The sequence below is a fragment of the Taudactylus pleione genome, unplaced genomic scaffold (genome assembly GCF_031769625.1).
Source record: "Taudactylus pleione unplaced genomic scaffold, aTauple2 ptg000013l, whole genome shotgun sequence".
NCBI lineage: Eukaryota > Metazoa > Chordata > Amphibia > Anura > Myobatrachidae > Taudactylus > Taudactylus pleione.
This window is the reverse complement of record NW_028284416.1, coordinates 70,685-87,742: the sequence shown is the minus strand read 5'-3', so window position 1 is coordinate 87,742 and position 17,058 is coordinate 70,685. Positions and strand designations below refer to the sequence as shown.

The window sequence follows — 17,058 nt, the reverse complement described above, 5'->3', positions numbered from 1 at the left end:
ACAGGTGGGGTCTTCCAGAAATCGACCTCATGGCGTCCCGGCACAACAACAAGTTGCCGGTGTACGGGTCTCGCACAAGAGACGAAGGGGCGTCTCTGGTGGATGCTCTGTCCGTCCGGTGGACGTTCAGGTTCGCATACCTGTTCCCTCCGGTCTCCCTTCTTCCACGGGTAATCCGGAAATTCAAACAGGAAGGAGGGACGCTCCTGTTCATAGCTCCCGCGTGGCCCAGACGGCACTGGTTCTCAGACCTTCAGGGTCTGTCCGTGGACAGTCCTCTGCGGTTGCCGCTACGACCGGACCTTCTGTCTCAGGGTCCTTGTCTTCACCCAGACCTGACTCAGCTGTCTTTGACGGCGTGGCTGTTGAGACGGCCATGCTGAGGTCCCGGGGATTTTCCAGCTCTGTGGTGCGTACCATGTTACGAGCTCGGAAACCGTCTTCCGCGAGGATATACCATCGCGTGTGGCATACGTTCTTCCAGTGGTGTCGACCGAGAGGTTTTGCACCGCGGGAGTTTCGTCTGTCTCGGATTCTCGCCTTCCTGCAAGCGGGACTAGATCATGGGCTTCGCCTTGCTTCTTTGAAGGTACAGGTTTCGGCCCTATCTGTCTGGTTTCACCGTAGGATTGCTACAATCCGGGATGTGCGCACCTTTATGCAAGGTGTTCTCCGTATTCAGCCGCCCTTTGTTCCACCTGTGGCGCCTTGGGATTTGGCTGTGGTCCTGAGGGCTCTCCAAGGACCGCCGTTTGAACCACTGGGCTTAGTGGATATTAAATGGCTAACAGCTAAGACTGTTTTCCTTCTGGCCATTGCTTCGGCCAGACGTGTTTCTGAGTTAGGGGCTCTTTCTTGTAGACCCCCTTTCTTGGTTTTTTATGGGAACAGGGCAGTGCTCCGCACTCGGCCCGAGTTTCTTCCCAAAGTTGTTTCCCAGTTTCATGTTAACGAGGAAATAGTTGTTCCGGCCTTTAGCTCACCGGGTCTTTCCGTGGGTGAGGCCTCTTTGGATGTTGTGCGGGCCTTAAGGACTTATGTTGACCGCACTTCTTCGTTTAGGAAGTCGGACGCTTTGTTTGTCCTCTATGGCTTCCGTAAAAAAGGGTTGGCCTGCTTCAAAGCAAACTTTGGCAGCCTGGATCCGTATGGCTATTTCTGAAGCTTATCTTCATGAAGGCCTACCGGTCCCTCCTTCTCTGAAGGCTCATTCCACTAGGTCTGTGGGTCCTTCGTGGGCAGCTCGACGTGGTGCCTCGGCAGTTCAGATCTGCAAGGCTGCTACGTGGTCTTCTGTCCATACCTTCGTGAGGTATTACAGGTTTGACACCTTCGCCTCTCAGGATGCTTCCTTCGGGCGGCGGATTCTCCTTTCTGCACAGGAGCGTCCCCACCCTTAAAGGATACTGCTTTGGGACATCCCCAAGGTATCCTGTGGATACCCTATGGACCCTGAAGTAGAAAATATGAGATATGGTAAGAACTTACCCTTGTTATCTCTATTTCTACGAAGTCCATAGGGTTCCACAGGACTCCCGCCCTGTCGCACCTGTGCTGCAGATGGGCTTTGCTCTGGTCACCGGTTTTCCGTCTCCCTCTGGTGAGAATGTGATTCTTGTATGTGTCCAGATCTTTGTTCTCTCTCTTCCTTCTCCTCCTCCGGCCTATGGCTTGGTAACTAACTGAGGTGCCTTGGCCCGGGGGCGGGGTATAGGAGGGGGACCTAGTGCATCCTGGGAGGCTGAAAGCTTAACTCTTTGGTGCCCTGCGACTGACGTCACACCTATACCCCAAGGTATCCTGTGGAACCCTATGGACTTCGTAGAAATAGAGATAACAAGGGTAAGTTCTTACCATATCTCATATTTTTGTCACAGATGATACACCTAACCTTCCTTCCCTGACCAATGCTCTATAGATAAATAGCTAGATCGATGGAATACGTTCAGTATTCTGGCTCAGGGCATGCTGGCGCATAGAATACAGACCCGGAATCCTGACACCTGTCCGAATCCTGGCGCCGGCATCCCAAAGGTTAGTAGCGGGGTTAGGGGGAGGGTTAGAGTTAGCCACTAGGGGGAGGCTTAGGGTTAGGCACTAAGAGGGAGGGTTAGGTTTAGGCATCGGGGAGTATTGTCAGGGGTAGGGAGAGGGCGGTGGTTAGGATACCTACCGATAGAGATCGGTTACCTAACCCTGTCACGTTGCCGGCGTCAATTTTGACAGCCGGGATCCCAAGCTCCAGCATCCCGTACCAAACCCAGATAGATAGCTAAATATATACTGTACATATATGCTGCACAGAGATGGGGCTTGTACATAGCAGGACAGTCTTTTTGTAAACCGAAAATACCGCCTGCGGGGACTTTGTTTTAACGCAATCACTATTCCCGAAAAGATTATTGCCAAATAACAGGGAAGAATGTAGAGAACAAGGAAAAAAATCATGTCTGTGTTGTCCGAAAATATTCGGGCCAATATCAACATTGTTTCTGAATAGACCCCTAACTTTCTGTTAGAATTTTGGGTATACACAATATATAAAAAGATGATAATTGAGTCCCGGTATTTGGGCTGATTGTGAGTGGGACTCTGGCGTGTCCATGTCTGTCTTTTAGTGGTATTGGGTCTGCAGCTTTATGCCAATACCGTTACAAGCGTTTCCTGGTGCGCAATAGGCGTGAGAATGTGGTGCGAGGACTGAGACACTCACTTTGAGCATCTGTAGAACCTAAAAATACTTCTTCCCCTTGGATGCATTATGACCGTGTTAACTATATCCTGAACCTACCCCCTCCTCAGGAGAGCTATAATGGGCTAATAAGCCACCCAGTGGTGTCATGTCAATCAGACTGACACTGTTTATCCTAATGGGATTATGGTGGGATGGCTCCCATGGTAACATAATGCCAGGCATCGGAGCTGGTAGGTGAATACAACATTCTCATTTTAAATCTGTTGTGTATTTTTTATTTTTACCCTTTGATGAAATCTCAGCTTAGTCCGACCGTTTATAAATCTCCCAATGTTTAGATGTAATTAGAGATTCTGACCAGAACCAATAACTTTAAAGCATTTTTGTCTGTACACGCTGTAATCTTCTAAGACTCTAAAGTAGATTGAAATGTATCCACTCTTAATGAGTCATTGTGCTTCGCACGTCAGTGTAATGGTTGTCTATCCTCACCGATGGAGATAGAACCGTACAGATACTGCAGTGTGTATGTGCGTGTGCATTGACCCAAGTAAGTATACATGTGAGATTGTAACGTTGGTGGTATTCCCTCAGTAAGCTGATCGATCTGTCTGTGCTTTTCTAGTTGTAGCTACAGTACAGGGACTATGGGGCATGAAATGACCAAAGCTCATGTAGAGCTGAACTGAAATCCGTTTGCAGAGCGCGTCTTGCTTGTTTTCGCTCTGCGCATGCTCTATAAAAACCACAGTCATTTGCAACTGAAGGGGGCGTTGACTGGATTATATCGGGGCGTTCTTATGTAGGGTGCAGTGAGGCTGTGTTGATGGATTTGCGGACTATGCAGAGTTGAGCGCACATGTAATTACGCCGACAGTTTTTCCAACAGATATTTTGCACCAAGGATGGGAATGATGCGAGTGCACACCCATGATGGCGGAAAAACCGAGCGTGCACTCGTATAGGGGCGGTCCAGCAGCAGAGATTCATACAACTGGGCATATATACACATTTAGACCCACACACGCATTGCCAAAGCAATTGTAACCAAGCTGCGTTCAGCCACTAGATAGGGCTGCAAGGGGGAGCAAGTTTCGATGCCATTGTTGGTGTTTAAACGCCAATGCAACGGCAACTCGCCCCCACGCGGGGGGGGGACAAATTGATTGGATTGACTCTTAGAGTCTGGGTCTTATTGTATAAGGCTGTAGTATATGTTACAACTATATAACTAAAGAGTGAGTTTAGTAATGGAGAGTCTCTGAAGAGTTGGAGATACACCGGAATGCAGCCTATTCATTCACTAGGCATTAGCGACATCACTGGGGCATCTCTAATGCAGCCTATCCATTCACTAGGAATTAGTGACGTCACTGGGGCATCTCTAATGCAGTCTATTCATTCACTAGGAATTAGTGACGTCACTGGGGCATCTCTAATGCAGTCTATTCATTCACTAGGAATTAGTGACGTCACTGGGGCATCTCTAATGCAGCCTATCCATTCACTAGGCATTAGCGACATCACTGGGGCATCTCTAATGCAGCCTATCCATTCACTAGGAGTTAGCGACATCACTGGGGCATCTCTAATGCAGCCTATTCATTCACTAGGCATTAGCGACATCACTGGGGCATCTCTATTGCAGCCTAGCCATTCACTAGGCATTAGTGATGTCACTGGGGCATCTCTAATGCAGCCTATCCATTCACTAGGAATTAGTGACGTCACTGGGGCATCTCTAATGCAGCCTATCCATTCACTAGGAATTAGTGACATCACTGGGGCATCTCTAATGCAGTCTATTCATTCACTAGGAATAGTGACGTCACTGGGGCATCTCTAATGCAGCCTATCCATTCACTAGGAATTAGTGACGTCACTGGGGCATGTCTAATACAGCCTATCCATTCACTAGGAATAGTGACATCACTGGGGCATCTCTAATGCAGCCTATCCATTCACTAGGAATTAGCGACATCACTGGGGAATTTGTATTGCAGCCTATTCATTCACTAGGCATTAGCGACGTCACTGGGGCATCTCTAATGCAGCCTATCCATTCACTAGGAATTAGTGATGTCACTGGGGCATCTCTAATGCAGCCTGTCCATTCACTAGGAATTAGTGACGTCACTGGGGCATCTCTAATGCAGCCTATCCATTCACTAGGAATTAGTGATGTCATTGGGGCATGACAAAGGCAGCCTATCCATTCACTAGGAATTAGTGACATCACTGGGGTATCTCTAATGCAGCCTATTCATTCACTAGGAATTAGTGACATCACTGGGACATCTCTAATGCAACCTATCCATTCACTAGGAATTAGTGATGTCATTGGGGCTTGACAAAGGCAGCCTATCCATTCTCTAGGAATTAGTGACATCACTGGGGCATCTCTAATGCAGCCTATTCATTCACTAGGAATTAGTGACATCACTGGGGCATCTCTAATGCAGCCTGTCCATTCACTAGGAATTAGTGACGTCACTGGGGCATCTCTAATGCAACCTATTCATTCACTAGGAATTAGTGACGTCACTGGGGCATGTCTAATACAGCCTATTCATTCACTAGGAATTAGTGACATCACTGGGGCATCTCTAATGCAGCCTATTCTTTCACTAGGCATTAGCGACATCACTGGGGCATCTCTAATGCAGCCTATCCATTCACTTGGAATTAGTGACATCACTGGGGCATCTCTAATGCAGCCTATCCATTCACTAGGAATTAGTGATGTCACTGGGGCATGTCTAATACAGCCTATTCATTCACTAGGAATTAGTGACATCACTGGGGCATCTCTAATGCAGCCTATTCATTCACTAGGCATTAGCGACATCACTGGGGCATCTCTAATGCAGCCTATCCATTCACTTGGAATTAGTGACATCACTGGGGCATCTCTAATGCAGCCTATTCATTCACTAGGAATTAGTGACGTCACTGGGGCATCTCTATTGCAGCCTATTCATTCATTAGGAATTAGTGACATCACTGGGGTATCTATATTACAGCCTATTCATTCACTTGGAATTAGTGACATCACTGGGGCATCTCTAATGCAGCCTATCCATTCACTTGGAATTAGTGACATCACTGGGGCATCTCTATTGCAGCCTATTCATTCATTAGGAATTAGTGACATCACTGGGGTATCTATATTACAGCCTATCCATTCACTAGGAATTAGTGACATCACTGGGGTATCTATATTACAGCCTATTCATTCACTAGGCATTAGCGACATCACTGGGGCATCTCTAATGCAGCCTATTCATTCACTAGGAATTAGTGACATCACTGGGGCATCTCTAATGCAGCCTATCCATTCACTTGGAATTAGTGACATCACTGGGGCATCTCTAATGCAGCCTATTCATTCACTAGGCATTAGCGACATCACTGGGGCATCTCTATTGCAGCCTATTCATTCATTAGGAATTAGTGACATCACTGGGGTATCTATATTACAGCCTATTCATTCACTTGGAATTAGTGACATCACTGGGGCATCTCTATTGCAGCCTATCCATTCACTTGGAATTAGTGACATCACTGGGGCATGACAAATGCAGCCAGCCATTCACTCGGCATTAGTGACATCATTCATACATGACTAATGCAGCCTATCCATTCACTCGGCATGAGTGACATCACTGGAGTACTTCATGCTGCATCAGAGTCACAAGTAGTGAATTAATGGAATTCTTCTCACAAAATGCCTTTTCATTCCTCTAGGTCAGTCAAGGTACACTAACAGTCCAGGTTTTAAAGATATTCATGCTTGACCACAGATGTCGGCACTGTTCACACCAGAACCAGGTCTGTAGTGACCCGGTTCTTCCGGCTTAGATAATCAGCACTTCCTCCTATCACCCCCTCTCTCTCACCTCACTCCGCAGCGGTCAAGAGGCAGGGAGGGCAGGTGGGGGAAGGATCTGCACTGCTCCGTGCTGGTCGGACCAGCCCTGGTTGCAGTGGACGCTTGGAGATGATGTAATCTCCAAGCGCCACTGATGCCAGCCAATCGGGCAGCATGCGTCATCGTGACCCGGATCGCGATGTTTACACTGCAGGGTGACACGGGAATAACTCATGCACAACCCTGCAAGCTGCTCGATTTGGATCCCCGGATCCCTGGACCCGGGTGGATCCGTTTACGCTGACAAAAATACCGGGTTGATGCACGTTCACGTGCATCAATTTGGGATTTTTATTTCGGTGTAAAAGGGGTATTAGTGTGCCATGAGAACTGAGGTGGGAAAACACTGCTCTAGACTGACCTAAAGAAATGTTTGTGGTCTCTACAGATATTCTCTGTACTTCTCTAGAGCGTGTCATAGCCGACCACCTATTTCTCTAGAGCATGTCATAGCCGTCCACCTATTTCTCTAGAGCATGTCATAGCCGACCACCTATTTCTCTAGAGCATGTCATAGCCGACCACCTATTTCTCTAGAGCATGTCATAGCCGACCACCTATTTCTCTAGAGCATGTCATAGCCGACCACTTATATCTCTAGAGCGTGTCATAGCCGACCACTTATATCTCTAGAGCATGCCATAGCCGACCACCTATATCTCTAGAGCGTGTCATAGCCGACCGCTTATATCTCTAGAGCGTGTCATAGCCGACCACTTATATCTCTAGAGCGTGTCATAGCCGACCACTTATATCTCTAGAGCGTGTCATAGCCGACCACCTATATCTCTAGAGCGTGTCATAGCCGACCACCTATTTCTCTAGAGCATGTCATAGCCGACCACTTATATCTCTAGAGCGTGTCATAGCCGACCACTTATATCTCTAGAGCATGCCATAGCCGACCACCTATATCTCTAGAATGTGTCATAGCCGACCGCTTATATCTCTAGAGCGTGTCATAGCCGACCACTTATATCTCTAGAGCGTGTCATAGCCGACCACTTATATCTCTAGAGCGTGTCATAACCGACCACCTATATCTCTAGAGCGTGTCATAGCCGACCACTTATATCTCTAGAGCGTGTCATAGCCGACCACCTATATCTCTAGAGCGTGTCATGGCCGACCACTTATATCTCTAGAGTGTGTCATAGCTGACCACCTATATCTTTAGAGCGTGTCATAGCCGACAACTTATATCTCTAGAGCGTGTCATAGCCGACTACTTATAGGTGGTCGGCTATGACACGCTCTAGAGATATAAGTGGTCGGCTATGACACGCTCTAGAGATATATCTCTAGAGCGTGTCATAGCCGACCACCTATATCTCTAGAGCGTGTCATAGCCCAGAGCGTGTCATAGCCCAGAACGTGTCATAGCCGACCACCTATATCTCGAGAGAGCTGTAAATTGAGAAAATAAATGTAGACTCAGTTTGCCCTGTGTATTTTTTCTCACTGTTTATTAATTACAGGTTACACTTACTGGCTGCAGGGCTTTTACATCAGTGAAGGACTTTAGTCATTTTTGGGATGAATGCAAATCAAGTCTTGAGACTAAATCATTAATAAGTAAAATGGCGAGACTGAATGGATCAATCAGTTAATGATCTATGGCCCTCATTCAGAGCCGCTCGTTAGCGGCAGTACGCTCGTTCCGAGCGATGTTTGCACATCTGCGCATGCGTACGCTTTTTAGTACGCATGCGCGAACCAGTCAGTGCGGCCGAAAATCGTTTGTACGCTATATAGCGAGTGCCTGCTATTTTGAGTGACAGAATGAGGCGTATGTGGGTGGTAACAGGGGAAGGTGCTTGAAAATGGGGAGTGGAGATCCGAACGCAGGCGTGCTTAAAGGTCAAAACGGGCGTTTTATGGGTGTGTATATTTAAAACAGCAGCGTCATTGATCACGTCACTGGGTTATTTTAGAGCCAGAACTGCTCGCAAATTTGTGGTAGCAAACACCAACCACAAGAATAGCGAGCAGTTCATACGCTGGTCGATGTACTCGATTAATCTAATAAATAGCGGACATGACGTAGGATGCGAGCGGCCAGGGGGCGTTTTTAACAAATAAACGAGCGTATGTTTTGCTCGCTCGTTCAGACTTAGAGGTGTGAACAGACTGCAATGTGCGTACGGATCATTTGAATAGCCACCCCTTGTTTTTAAACGAACGACCGCAAATAGCGAACGGCTCTGAATGAGGGCCCATGTTTTTTAGTTGACCATTGGAGTGTGGGACTTAATAAGTGACCACATGCTAGATATTTAGTGCACTCGCATTTTGCTGAGATTTGGGAATCTGATGTAGAGGTCACAGGGATCACCTGTACTCTCCTTGTGTATGTCGCTGAGATTTGGGAATCTGATGTACAGGTCACAGGGATCACCTGTACTCTCCTTGTGTATGTCACTGAGATTTGGGAATCTGATGTAGAGGTCACAGGGATCACCTGTACTCTCCTTGTGTATGTCGCTGAGATTTGGGAATCTGATGTAGAGGTCACAGGGATCACCTGTACTCTCCTTATTATGTCACTGAGATTTGGGAATCTGATGTAGAGGTCACAGGGATCACCTGTACTCTCCTTGTGTATGTCGCTGAGATTTGGGAATCTGATGTAGAGGTCACAGGGATCACCTGTACTCTCCCTGTGTATGTCGCTGAGATTTGGGAATCTGATGTAGAGGTCAGAGGGATCACCTGTACTCTCCCTGTGTATATCGCTGAGATTTGGGAATCTGATGTAGCGGTCACAGGGATCACCTGTACTCTCCTTGTGTATGTCGCTGAGATTTGGGAATCTGATGTAGAGGTTACAGGGATCACCTGTACTCTCCTTGTGTATGTCGCTGAGATTTGGGAATCTGATGTAGAGGTCACAGGGATCATCTGTACTCTCCCTGTGTATGTCGCTGAGATTTGGGAATCTGATGTAGAGGTCACAGGGATCACCTGTACTCTCCCTGTGTATGTCGCTGAGATTTGGGAATCTGATGTAGCGGTCACAGGGATCACCTGTACTCTCCTTGTGTATGTCGCTGAGATTTGGGAATCTGATGTAGCGGTCACAGGGATCACCTGTACTCTCCCTGTGTATGTCGCTGAGATTTGGGAATCTGATGTAGCGGTCACAGGGATCACCTGTACTCTCCCTGTGTATGTCGCTGAGATTTGGGAATCTGATGTAGAGATCACAGGGATCACCTGTACTCTCCCTGTGTATGTCGCTGAGATTTGGGAATCTGATGTAGCGGTCACAGGGATCACCTGTACTCTCCCTGTGTATGTCGCTGAGATTTGGGAATCTGATGTAGCGGTCACAGGGATCACCTGTACTCTCCTTGTGTATGTCGCTGAGATTTGGGAATCTGATGTAGAGGTCACAGGGATCACCTGTACTCTCCTTGTGTATGTCGCTGAGATTTGGGAATCTGATGTAGAGGTCACAGGGATCACCTGTACTCTCCTTATTATGTCACTGAGATTTGGGAATCTGATGTAGAGGTCACAGGGATCACCTGTACTCTCCTTGTGTATGTCGCTGAGATTTGGGAATCTGATGTAGAGGTCACAGGGATCACCTGTACTCTCCTTGTGTATGTCGCTGAGATTTGGGAATCTGATGTAGAGGTCACAGGGATCACCTGTACTCTCCTTGTGTATGTCTCTGAGATTTGGGAATCTGATGTAGAGGTCACAGGGATCACCTGTACTCTCCTTATTATGTCACTGAGATTTGGGAATCTGATGTAGAGGTCACAGGGATCACCTGTACTCTCCTTGTGTATGTCGCTGAGATTTGGGAATCTGATGTAGAGGTCACAGGGATCACCTGTACTCTCCCTGTGTATGTCGCTGAGATTTGGGAATCTGATGTAGAGGTCAGAGGGATCACCTGTACTCTCCCTGTGTATATCGCTGAGATTTGGGAATCTGATGTAGAGGTCACAGGGATCACCTGTACTCTCCCTGTGTATGTCGCTGAGATTTGGGAATCTGATGTAGAGGTCACAGGGATCACCTGTACTCTCCCTGTGTATGTCGCTGAGATTTGGGAATCTGATGTAGCGGTCACAGGGATCACCTGTACTCTCCTTGTGTATGTCGCTGAGATTTGGGAATCTGATGTAGCGGTCACAGGGATCACCTGTACTCTCCCTGTGTATGTCGCTGAGATTTGGGAATCTGATGTAGCGGTCACAGGGATCACCTGTACTCTCCCTGTGTATGTCGCTGAGATTTGGGAATCTGATGTAGAGATCACAGGGATCACCTGTACTCTCCCTGTGTATGTCGCTGAGATTTGGGAATCTGATGTAGCAGTCACAGGGATCACCTGTACTCTCCCTGTGTATGTCGCTGAGATTTGGGAATCTGATGTAGCGGTCACAGGGATCACCTGTACTCTCCTTGTGTATGTCGCTGAGATTTGGGAATCTGATGTAGAGGTCACAGGGATCACCTGTACTCTCCCTGTGTATGTTGTTTAATGCACTCTTAGGGCTCATTGCTTGCACATGCATGCAGCCATTGTATGAGCAGATTGAGAGTATAGCCTATGTGTTATCAGTTGTTCTCCTATCTGACAGGCCACGGCACAGGATTCCTGATGTCTCATTTCCGTATGCTGTATCCGCTCCGGTCATCCGCCCCGTCCTGGAAATATGGGAATATTTCAGAGTAAAGCCAAGCGTAACAGCTCTAAATACAGGTATAATTTTATGGTGACCAGCTAACGTTCAGAACTATAGGATAGAACATAATATGTAGTGTAATATTACTCTCTGCTATTACTGTTGTTTGGCGATGTAGACGGTTTTTGCCAGCTATAAGTTGTCTGTCTTTGGTGTTGTGCCTGTGTTCACTAATCTGCAGAGCTGACAATCATGTTGAGGAGTGCCGCCCGGCCCAGTCTAGGCCACAGCAAAGCCGGGCTCACAACGAAGCAGTTACATACATCACAGCCCTGAAATCCGACCTGTGCGTCTCTGGAGGGAAAGACAAGGTAAGTGCTAATTGTGCAGTCACTGGATCCATTACCTGCTCTCTGATACAGTCCACCTTGTAATTAAAGCTCAGGAGCTGCGATTGTTGTCTGATTACAAGACCATGGAAACCGAACAAGCATCGGAGAGACACTTTACACTGGAGACTGACACAGAACTGTGCATGCTTTATATAAGTGGTTACAGGACGGTATTCCCCTGTCATTTATTATATTACAAACAAAAAGTATGGTGGTCGCTCACATCAGCTTAATGATATTGCACAGGTGTAGTGTTTGCTCTAGCTCCGGCGCCGGAGCTAGAGAGGGCAACCTTGTGCACGCGCCCGAAAAGGGGGCGTGGCCATGAAAAGGGGGCGTGTCTATAAGACGCGTCCCCTTTTCGTCATACTTGGGGGCATGCCCGGCGCTTACAGACATGCCGGGCAGCCCCCAAGCGCTGCAGAAAGGGAGAATAGACGCCGGGCGCATGCGCCCGGAGTCTATTCTCCGGCGGCCTGCGGGTGAGAACGGCACCCGCAGGCTGTGAGGGCAGGGCGCTTTTTGCCCTCCTCCTGGAGGGCAGGGTGCTTTTTGCCATCCAGAAGGAGGGCAGGGCGCCGCGCCCCGCTAAAACAGCCTAGCTGGAACGCTACAGGTGCATGTAAAGGACGGGGTTTACACTGAACTACAGAAAAAAAGGGATATTCCCTCCAGCACACTACAGCAATATCAGCAAAAATACTTGAATCCTACATAATAATAGAAATTCAGAGGTATTAGTTACATACATTTGCAAATATATGAATAAGCGCCGGGCCAACGTCAAGGCTCCTCTATACCGGCGTCCATAACATTATGGGGTTCACGTCCGAGGCGTAGGGAACCCCAAAAGAATCCAGCCTAGGACCATCCCCAGGACATCACACGAAAAAAGGTGATAGAGAATTGTAAAGTATAGATGTGTAAATTTAAATCAATAAGTGTTAATATAATGAGAGAGAGTTAAAATTACATAAATAATAGACAAGCAAATATAAACATTTATTGTATTAGACAGACAGGCATGGATTATGCTTAATTTAGCCACATGTTTTACTTTAAGGAGGATACAGTGATCCTAATCTGTATCATTGTAATGATTTCTGGATATTGGATGTCAGTACTGAAACTTGTCATTCCTCCTCTGCCGTAGTCACTAATGAGAATAATAATTTGGCACGTTACTCTGTAATGACCTAAAGCGATGTAGAGAATATAGTGAACAGCTTTGGGGTCTTCATTTGTATCTATTTGCACTGAAAATAGTTGTTCCCGATGTCCAGTCATAATAATTTCAGCATGGTCAAAATGTTGACATCCACAAACGGCGACATGGACAAAATGACGACATGTTCATTGTGTAGACGTTTTACATGTCAACAGTCAGAATGTCGACGCTACATTGTAGTGCTCTGGTTAAGGGTTAGGCTTATAGATGCAAAAAAATTATATGCCGACATTCATGTTCAGAACATGTCCGCATTTTTTCTCTATCATCCAATAGGGGGATACTGGAGCATGGGGTATAGATTCTCTTAAAATATTGTGCAAGATGTGTAACTCCTTCCACTCTGTAACTCCTCCCCTCTATCACTTTCCCCTCTATAACTCCTCCCCTCTATCACTTTCCCCTCTATAACTCCTCCCCTCTATCACTCTTTCCCCTCTATAACTCCTCCCCGCTATCACTCTTTCCCCTCTATAACTCCTCCCCTCTATCACTCTTTCCCCTCTATAACTACTCCCCTCTATCACTCTTTTCCCTCTATAACTCCTACCCTCTATAACTCCTTCCCACAGGGAAATTCTGTTTTTTTCAGAGTGCCTCATGGAGTCAGGTTTCTTTTTTTTGTGTTGTTGCCACCGGCAGCGTGTTTTCTTTTCTTTTATTTTTGTGCATTTTTATTTGTGATTTGAATATTTTTATGGCTTCATTTCTATGGCCTAGGCAGCTATAGGTTGCCAGGAGCAAACTGAAGACAGAGGCAGATTAAGAGAGGAGGGGGCCGGTGTGCAGTCTCCGTGCAGGCCCCCCCTCTTGCCGGCCCATTCGCCAAGTAGACTGTGGCATGCTCAAATCTCCGGGGAACTTGGCGCTCTCATCTATTTCCTGGTGGTTGCTCTACTGCATGTGCGCAAGTCCTCGGGAAAATGGCGCTTGCACCATGTTCCTGGAGACTTCAGTGGCACCAATGGACGGGTAAGTATCGTCTATGGGTGCAGGGTGTGAAGTCTGGTCCCTCTTGCACTGCACACCCTGCAGCCATTATAGATACGCCTGTGGCTGAAGAGGTACCGTTTGATAGCTCCTCTTACCACCACCACCTGCTTCTAGCAGTGGATCAGGGTGTGTGGGGTAAGTGACTGTGCTCTGAGTGTGCAGACGGACCACGTGCTGGAGAAGTGCGAGTTGATTGTCTCCCTTCTCATCGCCAGGAGAGGAGAGTGTAGCAAGCTGTGGTCAGCTCTCAGACCAGAACCTGCACTAGTGAAGTTACAGTAGTGTCTCTTGCCCAGTAGCCCATCAAATGGGGACAGAAACCAGAGCACAGCCCCTGCAATGCACAGTTGGCACGAGGGTTATTTTGATGACAGCCTGTATCAAAGCAAGTAGTTTCTAGGTGAATTACTTCTGCTGTTTGACAGACTTACATTAGGATCTGAGGCTCTATTCCTGATGATACTGTATCAGAATTGTATACTTACGTTAATTCCTTTCCTCTGATACAATTAGGGCGTACTGCGAGCGTTCTCTTTACAGTTTCAGAGTTCTGAATTGTAATGTTTAAAGTAACTGAAGTTCCCTTTGGGAAGGGGGTATAGAGGGAGAGGAGATAAACATCTCGCAGAATATTTAAAGCGCCGAACTCCAGATCTGAACCTCTATATGCCAGGGCCCAGTGTTCTCCTTTGTAATCAGAGAACAGGATTTAATGGAATTCTTAAAATACTGTTTTGAATTTTTTGCTTTAAAGTTGTGTCCAATAATCAGTGTTCTAAAACAAAAGTGTCAGGTTCATTGTTATCTCTTCTATGGATTTAGAATTGCTTTATGTGCATGGTGTCTCTAAAATAGCGTAGGTGATCTCACCCAAGATGTCTTCCGTAGAGTGCCTGGGCTATAGACCGTACTAATGTTTACAAATTGCAAAAGATGTGATATCACAATGTACACACTTGTCGTCTTGGCACGTTTAAGGTGCCTGCTCAACTCATAGTTTTTTAAACTCACTCTCAGTGTTGTCTGTTTATAGTACATTGATCCTGGTGCACCTGAAATAAGCGCTTTTCTGTAGAAATGCTCAATCTATCTCATCAAAAGTATAAGTGGAGACATGACATCCGGCACCAAGTTGGAAAAGGCTGTGCTCCCTCCCACGCTTTCTTTCCCCCTTATAATCTTGTCATACAAAGCGAAAACTGGTTCAGTGACATACACTAGACCACAGATTCTCAAACTCGGGGCCTGATTCAGAGCTGGTCGCTCTGACAGAGCGCACGCTCTGAATCAGGGACGGTCTTTTTTTTTTTTAAGAACGGCCTCCTGGCCGCTTGCATAGCTGTGGGTGACCACCCACAGCATAGAGAGCGGCCATGATGATGGTCGCGATGGTCAAGACCATCACGACCATCGGGCTTGCGACGAGACCCTTGTGGTAGGGTCTCGTTGCCGGAAGCCCCAGGGAGATTTCGGCTCTAACAGAGCCGGAATCTCTCCACTGACATCACTTGTGATTTCAGTGGGGCCGGCCCCAAACGGTAGGCGTTCTCATGGGAACGCCTCCGTTTGGGCAGCCACCCCACCCCCCCCCTGCCCGCCCACCAAAGGGGGCGTGCTGTCACTCAACATCGACAGCACGCCCCCTTTGGTGCGAGACCCGGAGCGACGGATTGCCCGTCGCTATCTGGGTCTCGCGCATGCGCACGACGGAGCCTGCTCCGTCGTGCGCATGCGCTCTGGGCCACCATCGACCCGGTTGCGAGCGCTCCGCGCTTGCGACCCGGTCTGAATCAGGCCCTCGTCCTCAGGACCCAAAACAGTGCATGTTTTCCAGGTAGCCTCATAGAATAAAAAGTGAAATAATAAGCTCCACCTGTGGATCATTTAAAATGTGTTAGTGAGTAATGACTACACCTGTGCACCTGCTGGGTGACCTGGAAAACGTGATCTATGTGGGGTCCTGAGGACCAAGTTTGAGAACCACTGCACTAGACCAATCACCCCCCAATCTGCAAACTCCCACAATTGGATAATGCATATCTTTGCACCCATGCAGACCGCCATTTTGATCCCCTAAATCCATACATTTACTCATAGAACCAGCTGCATTTGCGCAAAAGTAGGCATGTGACATCACAAAAGAACATTTGCTCTGCAAATTTGGGCCTCCAGAAATGACACCTAATGAGACAGGTGTATAACAGCTGCAAATTATCACCTGTTCTAGCAGGGAGACCAAACCAATGTAAACAATAGTTTGTCTGCATATAGACCTATATGTCCTCCTTAGATCTATGTATAAACACAAATGCACATAACGCCCTCTGGTAGTGATAGTGTCATTTTAATGTGTCTCTCAGGCTGTTGTTGTATCTAACTGGAGAACTGGCACCGCCCTGAAGAGATTTGTGGGGCACGATCGGGAGGTTTCCAAGGTAACTTATATCTGAATATATTATTGGGAGTTAGACAGGGGGGGGTATGAAGATGTGTTTATCGAGAACGGGAAATAAATGGATTGAATTGGTGAGAATATAGAAGTGCTAGAGTGTGTAAGTCTTGAAATGTGATAATTAATAGATATTTGTATTGTTTCTTTATCTACAGATCAGCTGCGTGTTCGGGTCCAATCGCTTCTTCAGTGCCTCTCGGGATAAGACGGTTCTCATGTGGGACCTGCACTGTAAGGCTGGCAGTGCTCAGAAGTTCCTTGGACATCATTTAATAGTAACTGGATTAGCAGTAAGTCCCGGTGAGTCCTGACCCTGACTTTAGGCTTGTTCTTTATTCTATAACTAAGGGACCTGGCATAGCAGAGGGAGTCGTTGGAGGCGCGTGTCCTGGCTCCCTCTGCGCATGCATGCTGGCGATGGGACAGACCTGAGCAGATTATTATATAGATTCTCTAAGCCGTCTGTCTAGGACGTGCTCAGTGGCGCCCACTCATGGCTCCAGCTGTCACTACTGCAGAATGTTCATTGAGCGACCACAGCGGCTGGAGACCGACCCCCCTTTTTTTGTGGCTCATGGCAAATGACCAGAGCCACATCAAAGAGACAGCAGTGGAGAGAGAGAGAGAGTTAGAGAGAAGAGAGATGTGAGGGGGAGAGAGGAACAGAGAAAGGGGGAGAGACAGTGAGGGGTGTCAGGAGAGAGATAGTATAAGTGAGGGG

The 17,058-nt window shown here is 47.3% G+C and overlaps 1 protein-coding gene across 4 annotated transcripts in view; it reads left to right on the top strand.

The window, feature by feature from the left end:
• WDR31 (WD repeat domain 31) overlaps nucleotides 1–17,058 on the top strand; it is an 82,239-nt gene that overhangs the window by 13,241 nt on the left and 51,940 nt on the right. For all 4 annotated transcript variants that reach the window (XM_088469515.1, XM_088469519.1, XM_088469510.1 and 1 more), the window contains exons 2-5: nucleotides 11,228–11,349; nucleotides 11,514–11,643; nucleotides 16,246–16,320; nucleotides 16,493–16,637. In XM_088469515.1, coding sequence (XP_088325641.1) covers nucleotides 11,303–11,349; nucleotides 11,514–11,643; nucleotides 16,246–16,320; nucleotides 16,493–16,637 — 397 coding nt within the window. In that variant the 5' untranslated portion in view covers nucleotides 11,228–11,302. The remainder of the gene's footprint in view (nucleotides 1–11,227; nucleotides 11,350–11,513; nucleotides 11,644–16,245; nucleotides 16,321–16,492; nucleotides 16,638–17,058) is intronic.